General features: G+C 40.3%; 1 protein-coding gene across 1 annotated transcript; it reads left to right on the top strand.

Moving 5' to 3' along the window:
- The first annotated feature begins 3,559 nt into the window (after positions 1–3,559).
- Positions 3,560–12,911, top strand: LOC108037832. The gene is given in 4 exon segments (XM_044457338.1): positions 3,560–3,596; positions 3,599–3,694; positions 3,697–3,958; positions 12,821–12,911. Coding segments are annotated over 4 exon segments (486 nt in total).
- Positions 12,912–16,199: the final 3,288 nt, after the last annotated feature.

Raw genomic sequence — 16,199 nt, 5'->3', positions numbered from 1 at the left:
TATAAGTTTTATAAGCGTTTTGACTCCATTAACTCTCTGCGGCAAGCTAATTTCCATAACTTGGGTAAGCCAATTTATCAAATGACTAAGTGCAGCGAGGTGTGTATTAATTGTCAGCCATTTGGCATTTGGCAATCGATGAAGAAGGGCGGCTTCGTGGGCGTGGGCGTGGGCGTGGCAGTTGGTGCGTGGGAAGTGTAGAGTGCTCCATTTGAGAATGCGATCTTAATGGCCCGTCTAATTGAAAACTCTCTCTCTACGGTTCATTAATTGATGCTTCAGCGTTGAATGGAGGTTAAGAGAATTGCTCATAAAAGCCATTGGCCCCGAACCGGTTCGCTTTGCTAGCTAAATTGATTTGAGGGCAATTTATGTAAATTTCCGTCTTGTTGTGTTGCCTTGTAACATTTCCATAAGTATTTCGTTTGTTTGCTCGAAAAACACTTTTCTTTAGGCCTCTTTCGGCCAAGTTCGTTGCCTAAGTCTTTTGTTTGGCCAGCGAGGAGACCACACACACGCATCGCAGGCATTGATTTCACTTACTTTCCGAGGGCCCCCAAAATGAAACAAGCCCGTTAACAATTTGCACAAAACATTTGCAGGGGGAGGGGGGGCCTGTTCGCATTCAATAAATAAAATGTCAAAACAATAATGAAATGAATTATGACCGCGCATCAGGCCGATCCTCGAGAAGCTGCATCTTGAGTCAGGGCGGCGGCGGCGGCGTGGGTCTCCATTTGCAGTTGGGCCCTGGATTCGCAGTTTGCAGTTTGCAGTCCACAGTCCGCAATCCTGGCAATTTCTGGCCGCTCTTTTATTTATTGATTTCGTGCGTATGCACAATCAGAGGCTCGTTTGGCCCGGCCCTGCGGCATTCTGCACTCCGAGCTCGTAATGAAACGGAGTGGATTATCCACGGCCTGCTAACGCCAGCGGAACGCAATCAAAACTTTCGCTGCCAATGCCAAAGTCTGAGCCAAAAAGCCAACAACCGACACAACAACAAAAAAAAAAAATGCAATTATTTCGATAAAAATGACCGTTTACTGTCGTTTTGTGGATATTGGGAGCCAATTTATGTGCCCTCCGCTCAGGTGGGAGGGAAGTTCAGGGCAGGCAAACATGAAGCATAATTTTATCGAATATGTACGATTCGTCTGGGTCTTTCATTTCTTTTTGCCATTTAAACTGGGTCAAGGAAGCGAAGAAATTCACGAATTGCGCATTATGGGGCAAATGTTTGGATGGTTTGTAACAAAATTAAAAAAAAAATCATATCAAAAAGATGGTATTGGTTGTTGTTTTTCATTATCCAAATAAATAGCAACATGATATTTTTCTTACGATATAATATTTAATATATACCATGAAAAGTAATGACAAAAAATCGAATTTCTTTAAAACACAATTGATTAAGAAGGTTGTTTGAAAATAAGAACAGATTCGTTTGCCTCTCATAATTCCTATATTTATAGTTTACTTAAAGTATTTTTAAACTTACTTACCATTTAAGCAGAGACTAGTTTTTAATGTCCACTTAATAGCTAATTTATTGATAAAATCGAATGGAATCTGAGTATTTGAATTTAAATTTGTAATTTTATTATGGCTTTTTGTTCAAGATTCCCGTTTTAGACTGGATTTCAGAGTAATAAAGACCATCGTTGTAATGCTTTCGTAATAAGAAATCGACCAACTGTCTTATTGGCTTGGCACGCAGCTTTATTGTTTAGCATTCGGAGTGAAACAGCTTTGGATCATCGGGCATTTCCTTTTTATTGATAGTTATCGCATAATCAATGGAACGCTTGGTACAATAATCAAACCCAAATTGATATTCCCAAAAGTTAACGACGGACAATAAAACACCCAGGTTCATAACTATGGCCATAAAAAGTTGATTTGATTTTTGTGTCAATTTAAAACCATCTCCGAGACAACAGAGTCGATAGTTATCGCTGACTCGTGTTTCGGACATCCATTTAACCGATTATTATGTGGATTTTGTGGATGATTTATGCGTTCCGCTTTTTATGGTGCACTTAAGTGTCGGCCACTTAGCCATTTTCGGCGTTTTTGTGGGCGAGGGGCGTTACCGCAGCGACAAATAAGGCATAGCATTTCAAACGCCCAAGAGCAGAGGGTTCTTTCATTCCATTTTGTTTTTTTTGGAAAAATGCTCATAATTTCGATATTTTTTGCATATGGCCGAGACTCATTTGTTGCTCCGGCAAATTCGCCATTAAAACTGCCACAGCTACGAATCAGCCGAAAAAAAATATATATCGCCTCTGACCACGCATGCATATATTAACGATGGCGTTGTATGTATGGTATAGTGGTATAGTATCGATACAGTTTTACTGGTTTCTGTGGCCCTAGGGGCCCAACATCGAGTTCTGCGTTCTGATCGTGTAAGCCTTATTTGGATCAAGATAAAAATTATGTATGATCCGAAATCAGTTTGACAACAAAATGCTTTATGTGCGCAATTCTTAACGCTGCAATTTAACAAAACGGCACATTAAGCCAGAGGGGCAGGCGCAGAATTGGGAATTGGGAAGGTAACCCACTTTTCTCCGCCGACCGGGAACGTCCGCGGCATGCTAATAAGGGCGGCGCATACTTTTCACCCGGACGAAAGTACACAAAGTTGAACCCGCCAATGCCTCGCCCCCACGCCCGAAATCGTTCATCACAAACGCTGGGAAAGATCGGCAGCCAGAGCATCTCCAGCATCTTCACATCACTGCGTTGTCTTCTCAATATCGATGCACTCGGAAAATATATGTCTTGTGACTCGATCTCTCATATATATAATAAATATAAAATATATACCTCAATTAAGCAGAGAAAGTATATAATATGAATCATATGAGTGATTAATTAAAGTTTTTTAACCTTTATTTGTATTAGAAATATTTTTAATATTAGAAATATTTATAAATATTTCTGATATATTATTTTTATATAAATTTAAAAATTAAGTTCTTTGAATAATACTCTAAATAATTTTGGAGTGCTTTTGCATTGAAGCATCGATTACTTGAAATAGAACAACAACTTAGCTTAGCTTAAGAATTTGGAACAAATTGTCACCAGATTGAGTTATGTAAAGTAAAGGTTAAAACTTAAAATAAATATTGCATGAGTTTCCCTATTTTTCTAATATTTAATTAAAGTCACTTCAAGCTAAGCTTAAAATGAACTTGATTACCATGATAAAAAAGTAAGCTATGTTGGAAACCTACTTAACTACCATAACTTATTGGTTTTGTTTTGAATTAATTATCTTTTTGTAGATTATTTGTGTGATTATTTTCTATTTACCTTTTTATATCAACCTGATCTAGTTATAACAAATTGGCTGTCAACAAATACATATTTCACATGGCGTTAGCCAACCTAAGTGGAATAGTTATTCAGTCAAGGTGAGCAGCGTGTGTAAAAACTACTTTCTCTTTGGATAAATAAACACTTTTTATTTTTTCTCTCAGTGAAAGACCTTGTCCTGACTTTGGCTACGGCCTCCGCCTGTCCATATCTGCAACGTCGATCAATGCAAATTTCTGAGCTGATCAAACTGGCCAAGAGCAGCATAGCAGCAGCAGCAGCCTACGCATCGGCAGCGGCTCAAGAATTATTATTAAATTCGATATAAATAATATTCGCAACCGCTGTGTGCCCCCCTCCCCGCGCACTCCCCTCCGCTGGACAGTCTGCTGATTAATAAAAGACGGCTGCCGTGGCAGAAGTTCCGAGATGGCCCGCGGTGCTTAAAAATTCTGAGGCATCTGTCAAGCCGAGCGAAGGTGAAGGTTTCGCAGAGGCAAAGGCACAGTCGCAGCAGGACTTGGTCTGGAGATCTCGGGGATCTGGGGGATCTGGGCAACTGGGCATCCATGGCTCTGGGGATCGCGAACCCAGCACAAACGTTTCGGGGGAACGCTTTGCATACGTGCGTGTATGTGACAGTCGCATAATAACGCTTCAATTAAGCCCAAGCGATTCCCTGACACGATTTTCCTTTGTGCCCTGGCCAAAAACTCCACTGCCAGATGCATATCAATAAGATCTGACGTCAATTTTGATAAGCGAACGCATATTATTATTGTTATTATTAGCCATATATACGCCCCCCGATCCCCTCACTCCCTCTCTTAATAATCAGTGGTGGAGTGGAGAAGGGGATGGGGAATGGGGGATGGGGGTCTGAAAATCCCTTGGAGCATTTTGTCGGGTAGCTGACCGAACGGAGCGACGGATATCTGGCCGCAATCGACATATGCCAGCGAAAGATGAAATTCCTGGGAGCAACCACACACTGCCGAACTTGCGGCACAGCAACTCACGGGCAGGAATAAAATAAGAATTATGCTTAAATTATGCAAGGCCCAACAATTTACAAAGTGATCGACCCCCAACCCTTCGATGCCCCCGAATCCTCTTTACATGGTGAATGGCAGCGGAGCAGGAAGACCAGGGCTGCGAAACCTGGGAATATCAAAGGGAAGGATGGGATTCACTCGTATCTTGATTATAATCATGATCATTTTATTTTTAATGATCGTTTTGTAGGATTTGAAAGCACATCATTCGATTATTAATCCCAGCTTATTGATGACGGTAGTTTGTTATTAGTTTTTGAACATGCCATAAGATGTCGTAATATTCTTAAACAAATATTTATAAATATAATCATCTTTTTTTTATTACCTGTTTTGCATATGTTTCAGCATAAGTTACATTAAAAAAATTTAACAATTACAAAACATTATAGAGTGCATAGGCAGATAGCTTTTTATAACCAGTAGCTATTTCAATTACAGATTTTTTCTTATTTATTTCTAAGCCTAAAAAATAATTATAACCATTATTAGTCAAAAAGTGTTTATTAAAAGAATGGTTTTTTATGTATATTTAAAAGTCGTGATTTTTTTTCGTTTAACCAGATATACCATTAAAATAGTTGTGTAATTTTATTGCAGCCCTAAATCTCCGTTTGGGCCCCGCAATTCGCACGGTGTACGATCGATTTGTGGAATAGATAAAACGTTGACGTTTTGATCGATATTTATGATTCCTTCGCATGAAGAGCTACTCGATGGGGAGGGGGAACCCCCAACCATCTATGTCCTGCAGCCCAACTGGATGGCGGACAGAAGCTTTGGCATCGCGGAGGAGTGGCAGCAGCAGGAGTGCAGGGTGATTTAGGATTTCATTTGTTAGTTGGAGGCCAAAACAATTTGTTGCCTGTTGCCAAGTCGCCTCGCTTCCTCTCCCTCTCCCTTCGTTCCAATCCCCCCTCTCGCTTTTTAAGGGCCCCGGATTTTTTTGTGGCGCATCCTGATCCGCTGCACTCTCCGAATACATTTGTAGTAATCACGTGTTATCGCCGCATTTGGACATTTTAAAAGGTCATAACTTAAAACCTTATCGGACGGACGGAGAGGCGAACGGAAAGAAAGAGACACACAGCGAGTTGGAGTTCGAGTTTTGAGTTCGAGTGCGACATGCGACATGCAATGCAATCCCAAAACGGAGAAAAAGAACTCACTCGCCGAGCGACATCCAAAAGTAGCCGAAATTGAGCTGAAGGATAACACGAAATGCCAGCGGAGACAGCGGCGTTCCAGCACGCAAGCTGCGGACCAGGCCAGCGGGCAGAGGATCGGGCCAAGCCAAGTGGTGGCCCAGGGGATGGGGCCACCATTACATTCCATTGAGCGCACTCCGATAATGAGCCCCCAACACACACTCGAAAAATGGAGAGTAACTAAGATATCTAAAAAGCTTTTAAATCGTTAGCAAACTAACTAAATTGGAACCTTAAATTGTTGAATAATAGTAGAATAAGTAAAAACTTCGTGTAATTTCAGCTGGTGTTTACAAAATATATATTGGAGATTGTACTTCAAAAAATGTTTAACTTATCTCTTACTCTATATCCCACAATATAATGGTTATTATTTTGTTTTGATATATATACATAACACAATAGAGAGAGAAATAAATAGAAATTAGGGCTCTATTTAATGTTGATGTAGTTCCAATAAACAAAAACGTTGGAGTTCCAAAAGCAAAACCATAAATAAATAAAAAATCTGTTTATCAACAAATAAAGAATTAGCAATTACAATCATAAGCCAGGTTTTTAGGTTTGAAGTGGTTTTGTAATATTAATTATAATAATTTAACATTTGCTTATGTTATTTAGTATTTTACTAATAAATAGTTAAAACATACCTACAACATGTCAATATAAAATGAAATTAACTTGCCAGCGTCTATTTTATTTCACATATTTATTTTATTTATTTATTATAAATGATAGAATAGCTTACAAAACTAAAGCTAACATAATAGGACATAGTACTATCCACGGGACTTTCTACTATGCATGTATCGTGATCACTTATACCATTAACATACCATTAATAAAAAAACATCGTAAATTTTTTGAGTGCACTTACGCACACACTGCCACCGTCGCAGGACACACTTTCTGGGGACTTGTGGTGCGCTAAAAGCGAAATGATAAGCTGACAGCTCCGGAGTAAGTAGGCGACCGACCTTAGCCCCTCCTCCTCCTTCTCCTCCTCCTCCGCCTCCGCCTGCTCCCCCCGGAGCCGCTTCCTTTGGCGACGCCGGCATTTTATGATAGCTCCAGGGGGGCAGTCCACAGAACTGAATGGCCAATGAATCTCTGACTCTGGAATTGCGACCGCAGATGACTCACAAACACACGCGTGCGATGGGATTCGCATTAGAGAGTAATTCCCAAAAAGAATCCGATGAGCCCCATCCAAGCCACATTTTATGTTTAATTCCAAATTGATTTTGATTTCTGGAAAATTTGGCTACAAAACATTGTCTATTAAAATTTTAATTTGCATTAAAATAAATGTTTATAGGGTAATATGATTTGACGGATATATAAATATCTTTTTTTATTTTATTATAAGCTATTTTATTTTGTTTAAAATTGTATTCCCAGAAGAATTTGAAAAAATACTTTTTTAAATGAGTTTGTATTTAATGGGACTAATTTTTTTTCGTATTATTGTATATCCGCTGTTTTTTCCTTATACGAATATATATTTTATATTTATATTTTATATATTTCCCTTGATTTGACTGTATCCTGCAGCTGTTATATGTGTCTACTGTCATCACTTTTCGGTATGGTTGCAAAGGAGTTATAACTTCGGCATGCTCAAGGTGGGTTATATTCGCCTTTTTCAATAAATTTGTAGACACTCAAAGTAAAACCCTTAAGATCATCGCATTCCGCATGCTATCCCTCCAGACATCTGCTCCAGTTTGATATGGATCCGTATTCTATGCCATATCCAGACTTTCGCCAGCGGCACAAGTCTTTTCCCTTGGATCGATGAGCCGTGTAAATGGGATTCTCCATTTCAGAGCGATAAGTCGGGAATGCCTTCTGGCTCCGATATCAAAGTAATTACGTTCCCAACAACGGAGCTGCGCCTGGGGTAGAAAAAGAAATGCTTGGTTGTTCATTGTTACCAATTTTTATGGAGAAATGAGATACCCAAAAGGTACGTTCCGATTATCATCTAGTTTTCCCCCAACTGCCGCACTTCTTGTGTGTTGACATTCCCCGCTTTTCCCTTTTCTTGTGACAATTTCTACGAAAACTCAATACAAACACAAACATATCGTCCCTAGATGATGCCTAAACACTCCCATTCAATGACAAACGTTAAATTTACGACAATGCCCATTCGAGCAGGTAAAGAACTCAGGTGAATGGGCCGGTGGAGGGGGAGGGGAGGGGAGGGGTGCCTAAATTTTTGGGAGTAGGGGGCGGGGCAGATGGCTATCGGACCGCAGTCGAAGTCGGCACAGATGACTCATCAAATTAGCGTCCAGGGCGCGGGCGATAAGCGTCCATGCGAAGGATTAGGATGAGAGAGGACGAGAGGATGAGCGGATGAAAGGAGAGTTTGATTGTTGGAAAGTGTTCCCGAAATGTGCTCATATCATTTTACAAACATTTCAAACCACTCGAGACTGTTATAGTATTGTAGTCGCCACTTGCTGGGAAATTCCTGGGCCTCGAAGACCACCCTCGCTGGAAGGGAATCATGTCATGAGCGGTTATTAATTGCCGGAGATTTGTGCTTAGTTAATTGGGTTCGGTTGTCTCTTGTAATTGGTTTGTCCTAATAATTTCAATATTACAACGATATTTAACATTGCCTTTGTTATGAAGAGTTTCGATTCGGTAGACTTAAAACTAATTAAAATATCTATTAGTAAAACATGAGAAAGGATGGTGGCTAAACCTTACTCTAGAAGCTCGCTTATTATTTAAATTAGAATGTGGATAATAGAAAATTAAATAATCTAAACTAATAACTAAAATGTGTTCAAAATTAAATCAATATTTAAAATAATTGTGTTGATAAATATATCAATATTTTTCGTCTAACGTTCATGTGAAATTCTAGATATTTAATTAGGATTGATTTCTGAATACTTATTGACCTCAGGAAAATTTTTCTCTGACATTTTCATAAAGAAATCTAAATTTTGTAAGATTATTGATTAAAGTAAGTACTTTTAAGAGATTGTTTGCATAAATAGATTTATCCTGACAGTGAATTACACAATTTTACGATAAAATTAAAATCGTATTCACTATTTACACAACTTTACGATAAGATTAAAATCTTATTCACTATTTTCGTGGCTACTACTACTAGTAGAGATCCCAGCATTATTTAAGTACAACTTTTACCTCTTTCTCCGCCCCGAATTCCCTGTGTTTACAGTTATGGCTCGCAATTATCCGTTCAATTTGCACAGGAAGCTTTTGTCGCGCCGTCTTGGTCGCGATAATCCGACAGCAAAATATGCGAACGTTAATTACGCTTTTGGCGAACCTCTTACGCACTCCGATGCTGCGATGCTCCGATGCAGATGCAGATGCTCCTGCTCCTGGTCCAGCTCCTGCCCCCTCCCCTTGCCTCTTGCCACTTGCCACTTGCTGCAGCACTTGGTAGCAACGGCTGACAACGATGCCTGACGGCAGATAATGCTGATCGCATGAATGATGGAAGGAATCGAGCGGGAATACGAGTTCTGTGATCGATTAGGGAGCCAATCCAGAATGCAGAACCCCAAGCCGGGTTGATTGAAAGCTTGCAAATTGTTTGAAGCATCTGGGATCTGTGCGGAGTCGATCCAAATGGATGCACTTACGGGCAGTGTCATTGGCCCGGCTCACACTCAGCCACCCAGGTGGATGTGGATAGTTCGGATCGCAGTTGCCCCCACACTGCGCATCCGTCCATTTGTCTTGACCCCAAAGTGCTGCATGCGGCGTTACTTTCGTTTCTGATTAATTTGAGCTAATTTGTTAAGTAATAACTGGGGGGGACTCGCACCAAACGAAGTTGTAAAAATAATATAAAAACAGTTTGAAACAAATCCCCGTGATCTTCATTGGGTCCCCAGCGATTTATTAACACTTAACCGCGCTCCGTTTCGATCAGATTGGACGCCCTTTTGCGTAGGAGCTCGGTCCAAAGTAGGGCGCCAAATTGTGCACGTCCCGGTCTGCGGGTAACTCCCCGTTCCCCCAGTCCAAGATCTCCCAATCCCCAGTCACCAATCCCCCCATCCTCAATCCCCAAACCCCGATTCCATCTGTATACCCACTTTGGAGTGCAGTGCAGTTAAGCGGGTTTAGTATTTCGATTATTGACTGCAACGAGCAGCGGGTGGTGGATCATGTTGGTCGTCTTTAGGTGGAAATAAAGATGGAAATGGACTGGGTCCCAAAGTCCCTGCTTAATTGACAGCGCACCCAAGCAGGTCAGTGCGAACAGAGATGTGAGAGCCAATTGATGGGCCCAACAGGAGAAATCTTTCTTTTGTGGATAATCCCCCCTCCCCTTCTTCACATGGTACATGGAATGGTTGGTTGTTCTTCTGCAATCGTGTTTTATGAAGATTAGGTTTTTTAAACCTACCTAACCTCTTTAACTTTTCCCCTTAAGATTTATGTGCGACTCTAAAATATATTTTCTGTGTACATTATTTGAGACTTTGCTAACCTTTTCAAATAGTTGTAAAGTATTTACGAACTTTTTGGTGGTGCAAAGATAAATTCCTTAATTGGAAAGACTATACACGAAATGCTCATGGTTTTTTGGAGGTATTAAAAACTTTTACTTATTTGTTATACATTTATTACTTACCCAACCAATTGAAGTCAGGCAATTTAAATGAAAACCTAACCAAGATCATGACCGATATCTAACGCCATATAACTTTTTGGTAGTGTAAAAATTAATTTCTTAATTGGAAAGACTACATACGAAATGCTTATTGTTTTTTGGAGGTATTAAAAACATTTCCCATTTGTTATACAATTATTACCAATTGAAAGTCAGGCAATTTAAATGAAAACCTAACCAAGATCATGACCGATATCTAGCGCCATATTAGTGTCAATTAATTTATGAGGAAAACAAGATAAGTGGATGGGAAAAGGGTGCCTTTCCGCGGACCTGGTAGCACTTCTGCCCAATGTGCCATGTCCGATTCCTAATTCACATGTCACGTTCATGTTCACGTACCACAGCCACAGTCCGTTGGAGTTGCAATTTTTTCGGTTGCGGTTGCCGCGACTGAAGATTTGCGATAAACGGCGAGAACATGGTTACAAGACTCCACAAACTCCGGCCAGAGTTGGACTCCAAGTTGGAGTTCGAGTTGAAGATGGAGTTGCAGATGGTAAACAAAGACGAGTAGCGCTGACTGATCGGCCGACACTCGGACCGACGGAGCGGTTTACACTCATAAAATTAAATCAACAACAATTTTATAATTTGGCGCATTAAATCAACTGTGGGCCGAGCCCAATAACCATCTCCATCTCCATCTAGGCAGCCAGCCAAAGTCGAGAGCTGGGAACCAAAACGACCAGGCCACGTAGCACATAATCGGGCGCGTGCAATCTTAATGGATAAATTATTGGGAGACGAGCCGAGGTTCGTACTCGGTCTTCCTGGACTTCCAGTTGCCGTCTCGGTTTCTTTTTCCTTTCTCCTAACAACAATTGGCGGTGTGTGCCCTCGTTATGTCATAACCGCACTTTAACTTAACGGGCTGCGTAATATAATAATCATTTATTAATTTGCCAAGTAGCAGGTGCCAAGCGAAGTCGAGATGGTTTGAGTACGTGCCACAAATCAGGGGGAAAATATAGCTCCGGTATGCAAAACTAGTCGTAGCATGAGGCTACCGGCTATAATGTCTCGATGTTTAACTTTTTTGCTCATTTTGTTAAGATATTTTTAAACCAATACAAACTCCAAGTAAAATGTGGGCTAAACCTTTCCTAAGGCTCACTTTAAAATAACTATTTAATAAGTAGTTTAGCAAATAAAAAGTCAGGACTATAGCTTTTATTGACCATCATGATTTAATTAATACTATAGCACTTTGAGCTCCATTAGCAGCATAAGTGCTTATAATTATAAATAAAAAATTAATTATAGAAGGGAAATAAGAAATCAAATAGGTAGTTGAGTTAATGGAGGGATAAGACTACGCCACTTACTGACTTTCAATGCTATATTTCAATTAAAGAAAATTGATGGTTCCTAGAGGAGCCCTCCTTCCCTCGCGACACGCAACATTTATATGGCCCTGCCAATCTGTCCACCCCCATCCTCGAGTGCATTCCACATGGAGCGATGCAGCTGCTCCATGCTCCTGTCAATTGGCTTCTGGCTGAAAAGGAGTCGCGCCCAGCAATTAACACCCGCGAATCTGTGCGGCTTCCAGCACGCCCTCGACTTTTATTTGCCCAAATGGATAACCTCTAATTTGGCGAGGCTTTTTATTGCCGTGGCCCCATCCCAATCCCCAAGACCACCACACCCCCCGCAAATCCCCCCATCTGGGGATCCCATCGCATGTTCCACTTAATGACACAGAGAACTCAGCGTTTCGGTTTCGTTTGTTGGTTTGCTCTGTGATTTCGTTTGCCGGCGTCGGCTTTTTGCTGATCTCGTCCGGTTATTGGGCCATTTAACGCCTTTAATGCTGGGCAGTCCGAAAATTGCCATTTCCATTTCATCCAAATGAGGTGTTTCAAATGATTCGTTTGCATTGCCCGCGTCTTCAATTAGCCGCACGCAATCGCAGAGTCACAGGTGTCAGATGTTCGCCCCTTTAAATGTGAACAAAAAAATCACTTTCATCTCAGGAGTAGTCATAACTCACGGATTTATGATTAAAGAGTGAAAGTTGTTTAGTTTGAAATTGACCTTTCGGCACTCCCATAAAAATAATTGGTATCCATAAAGTTTTCATGATTTGATATACTAACGGAAGATTGTATTAGATCGTAAATTGTAATCTCTTTTGCAATTATTTATGAGTTTATATCGTATTTTATGAAAAACAGAAAGTATACCAAACATTGTGTTTAGAAAGGTAATGCTATAAATATTTATATAGTAATAACATTTAACAGATTATCTTTATATCCGATGAAGAGTTATCTTAGATAGTTAATATTTCAATTATTAATTAATTGTTATTTATTTGCAGACCTAGTTCCCATTGCTAGATATCCCTGACTATTACTGGGTATCATTTGCAATGACCATTGAACAGATTAAGGCGCCGCCATCCTCCACTTCCTGATACCACCACCCCCAAAAAGCCGGCTTTGGAGCTTAATTAATTACCTCAACTTATTTGACAGCCTTGAGCTGAGGCAACTATAAATAATAAAAGATTTTTAATAAATCATTTGGCGCACTGCAAGCGAGGACATGGACATGGTCTTCGACATGGACAATCGAGTGGACTCCAAGCCCTTTCCACTGCCCCCCCTGTCCCCCTATCCCCAGAACTAGTGCTTTGCATGCGTTTGATAAGCGGACATGGGCTGCGAGGAAAATAGCTTAATACGCGCCACCAGATGGCTTCGAGTCCAGCAGAATATATGGGGACATCGAGGCAACAGGAGGCAGACGCCGGAGCTGCTGGCTTGGTATTTATAGTCGAAAAAATGGCCCAAAGGCCGAAATACTCGTACGCAAAAATAAATATCGAACGATGCCCCGTGCCCTTCTCCGCCGGTCACCTTTCTCACTCGACCAATCGAAACTTCATCTACGTCGAAGCACGCACTATCCATACACTGAGGATAAAAGTGTACAATTGAAAAAAATGAAATATTTAAAACAATATGTGAATCTTAAGACAGAATTATTGAAATATTTATGTATTTTAAAAGTTTTTCACCATAATATCTATGTTAATTATGCCACTATTGTTTTGAACTGGTGATTTTGGGAACATTATAAAACACCTGATGGAAAGGTTTTTTTTGTACATTTTTAAACAAACGTTACATTTGAATAATTTATTAAAGCTTATGTGCCATATAATAAGAAAATTTCTTGATAATTAAGTTATAATTATATTTGTATATACATTAAAAATTTTTAATTATTAACAAGACCCCAAAGTGTGATTGTTTTATGGAGTAGTTTTTCCCCTAGTTTTTTAACCCTTACCTATTATTTTTCTCAGTGCAAAGCTCATATAGGCCCTAGACGCAGCTCGTAATTACGAACCTGAAACGCGGCGATATTGGAAAATTCGCTTAACAAGCCAATAGACTGAGTTATGACTGAGCTGCCCGTCTCCGTCTCCGTCTCCGGCTCCTTGGACTTCTTCCTGGCCGTGGACCAAGAGGAGTCTTCCCCTGGATTTCCCCCGGCTTTCCACGGCCTGCCAGATGGGGCAGCTGTGGCAACCTCCAACGGCAGCAATTTGTTCTTGTTGTCGACTTTGCATGTCGCTGCCTGGTTGGCTGTCTGTCAGTTTGCTTGTTTTGCATGCTATCCCCAGTAAGTTCCTCACTCATCTCCCTCCCCCCCCGCTCTCCTTCGCTCCCGGAAACCCACTCCGGCGGCGGCTTTGGCCTTCCTCAGCCGACCAAAGTCGAGCCCCATGTTCGGTCCCATGTAAGCCTGCTGACAAAAACAATGTCAAGAGCCCAGACGCCGCCCTCTCGCCACTTCCGCTTGGCTTTCCTGCATTTCTCGGCCCGGTCAAGTTCGCATTCGCATTCGCACTGCTGGCTAACCAGATAGATTATCTCGCAAATGCCGCATTTGCTGTTCCATCGAGTAATTACACATTTCCCTAATTGAGCTGAAATTACCGCGGGAACGAAGAGTCTGCCATAAGTTGACTGTTTCGAGTGGTTCAAGGGCTTCAAGGAAGAGCAGTTTCTGCTGGCCAATGAAAATTGAAACAGTTTTGCAAATATAGGGGTGGCTAGCATATATACATACATCAATTTACACATTTAAAAATGGAAATTTTATTGTGATAATTACTATAAAGACAATGGATAATTTAATAAGATTTATGAAGAGGACTACAGCAATTATTAATCTTCTGGACTTGCACAAATTTTGATACAACTGAAAATAAGGCAATACATTCAGTATAATTTATTTAACCATTTTAAACTTAATAAATTAATAAATGCAACATAAATATTTTAAGAACATTAATTTAATGTTAAGAGGAATTCCAAATCTCTTCTGAAAAATATGATAAAAAATATTCATTATTAATCACTAAGGAAAACTAACACCATTCTTCGAAATGCTTCGCATAAACCTTAAGTAATAGTCCCCAATTTAGCCTGCATAAATACGGTCTAAAGCGGCCTTCGCAGATTGCCTACAAAGATTTGAGAAATGCCTAAAAAATATCATTGAATATTTTCACAATTAACCCCTGGACAATTCGTGGATTTGGTTAACTATTTGGCATTGTTCGGATCTGCGATAGCCGCCCATTCAGCGAGAGACGGACGAGGGAGTCGCGCCAAGGCGAACATTTGCAAATGTCATAATTACATGAGATTTGATTAAATTTTTGTCGCGCCGGCAAAAAGTGAATGTCATTTGCAAATCAAACAGTTTTTGCTTTTATTTTCGGTTTTTATATTTCGTGCCTGGCATTTTTGGCGACACCGAATCGCATTTACATTCACCTGACGACGACAAAAATCGACACAAATGATTCGGGTTTTGCAGCGGCAACCTGCAACCTGCTGCCACCTGCTCTGCGAATGTGTGTGCAACACGCGGCACATGATTAATGTGCCAAATTGCAAATTGCAGTGCGGCGTTTAACTGTCAATCAAAACAGCTCTAAAGCCCGCATTTGATGTCGATACAAGACCTCGACAAACGTGCGTCAGTTCGCTGGAATCGAACATGTGGTACGGCAAGGATATATCGGATTAGAATCGAAAATAAGAAAAATAAATGGCACTTATTAAATGTTTAAAAAAGTAATGACTTTGAGATCTATTAAACGTAGCGATTACTTTAATACATTATAACCTACTTACTACTTATTGGTAAAGATTAAGACTTAAGACTGTTTTTAGTGAGGTTTAAGCTGATGAATCACAGCTAAGCTCTAAACTTAAAATGCTTAAATAGTCTTAACCTAAAACATATAATGAAATTTAACCATTTCGAAATTTAAGCAAATATGTCATAAGCCAGAATAAGATTATACTTCTCATAATACAAATAAAAGTCAATGTAGCTAATGATTTCTGTTGCTTTTATAAAAATTGAACAATACTTCCTCCCTGAGATTAAAAATTGAAATGTATTTGGATGTGGTATTTTTATACTTTTATACTTTGTTAAAGCCCTTTTAAGACTAAATAAAAGGATACAAAAGATGAACTTGCTCTGTCTAGATTTTTCTTAGGAAATAGGTCATTAAGTGCGGTTTAAACTGAACTGAGCTTTGGTTTGCAACCACTGGAAACTTTCGGCCAGCAGGAGGAAGAGTAACCTCTGAATGAGGTGGGGGCGCGGCTTTTGGCTCCATCTGACATCTCATATTTCCAGATCGTTTGGATAGGCCGCCATCCTGTGGCAGCCACCGCAACAGTGGCATTCGGGGGGCAAGTGGCACACCTTTTGGCGGCTCACCTCGAACAATTGGATTTGCTTGCCTGGCAGCGGCAATCAAACGAAATGAATTTTTGAATTTCATTAACAAAAAGGCAAAGGCGGAAAGATGGCGATGGCGACAAAATGCGACCACACTCGGGATTATCTCTGCGGTTGTCTGGGATCTGAGCGATGGAG

Source organism: Drosophila rhopaloa, unplaced genomic scaffold (assembly GCF_018152115.1).
Source record: "Drosophila rhopaloa isolate 14029-0021.01 unplaced genomic scaffold, ASM1815211v1 contig_115, whole genome shotgun sequence".
NCBI lineage: Eukaryota > Metazoa > Arthropoda > Insecta > Diptera > Drosophilidae > Drosophila > Drosophila rhopaloa.
Note: the sequence above shows the minus strand (reverse complement) of the source record. Positions and strands in the feature narration are given on the sequence as shown.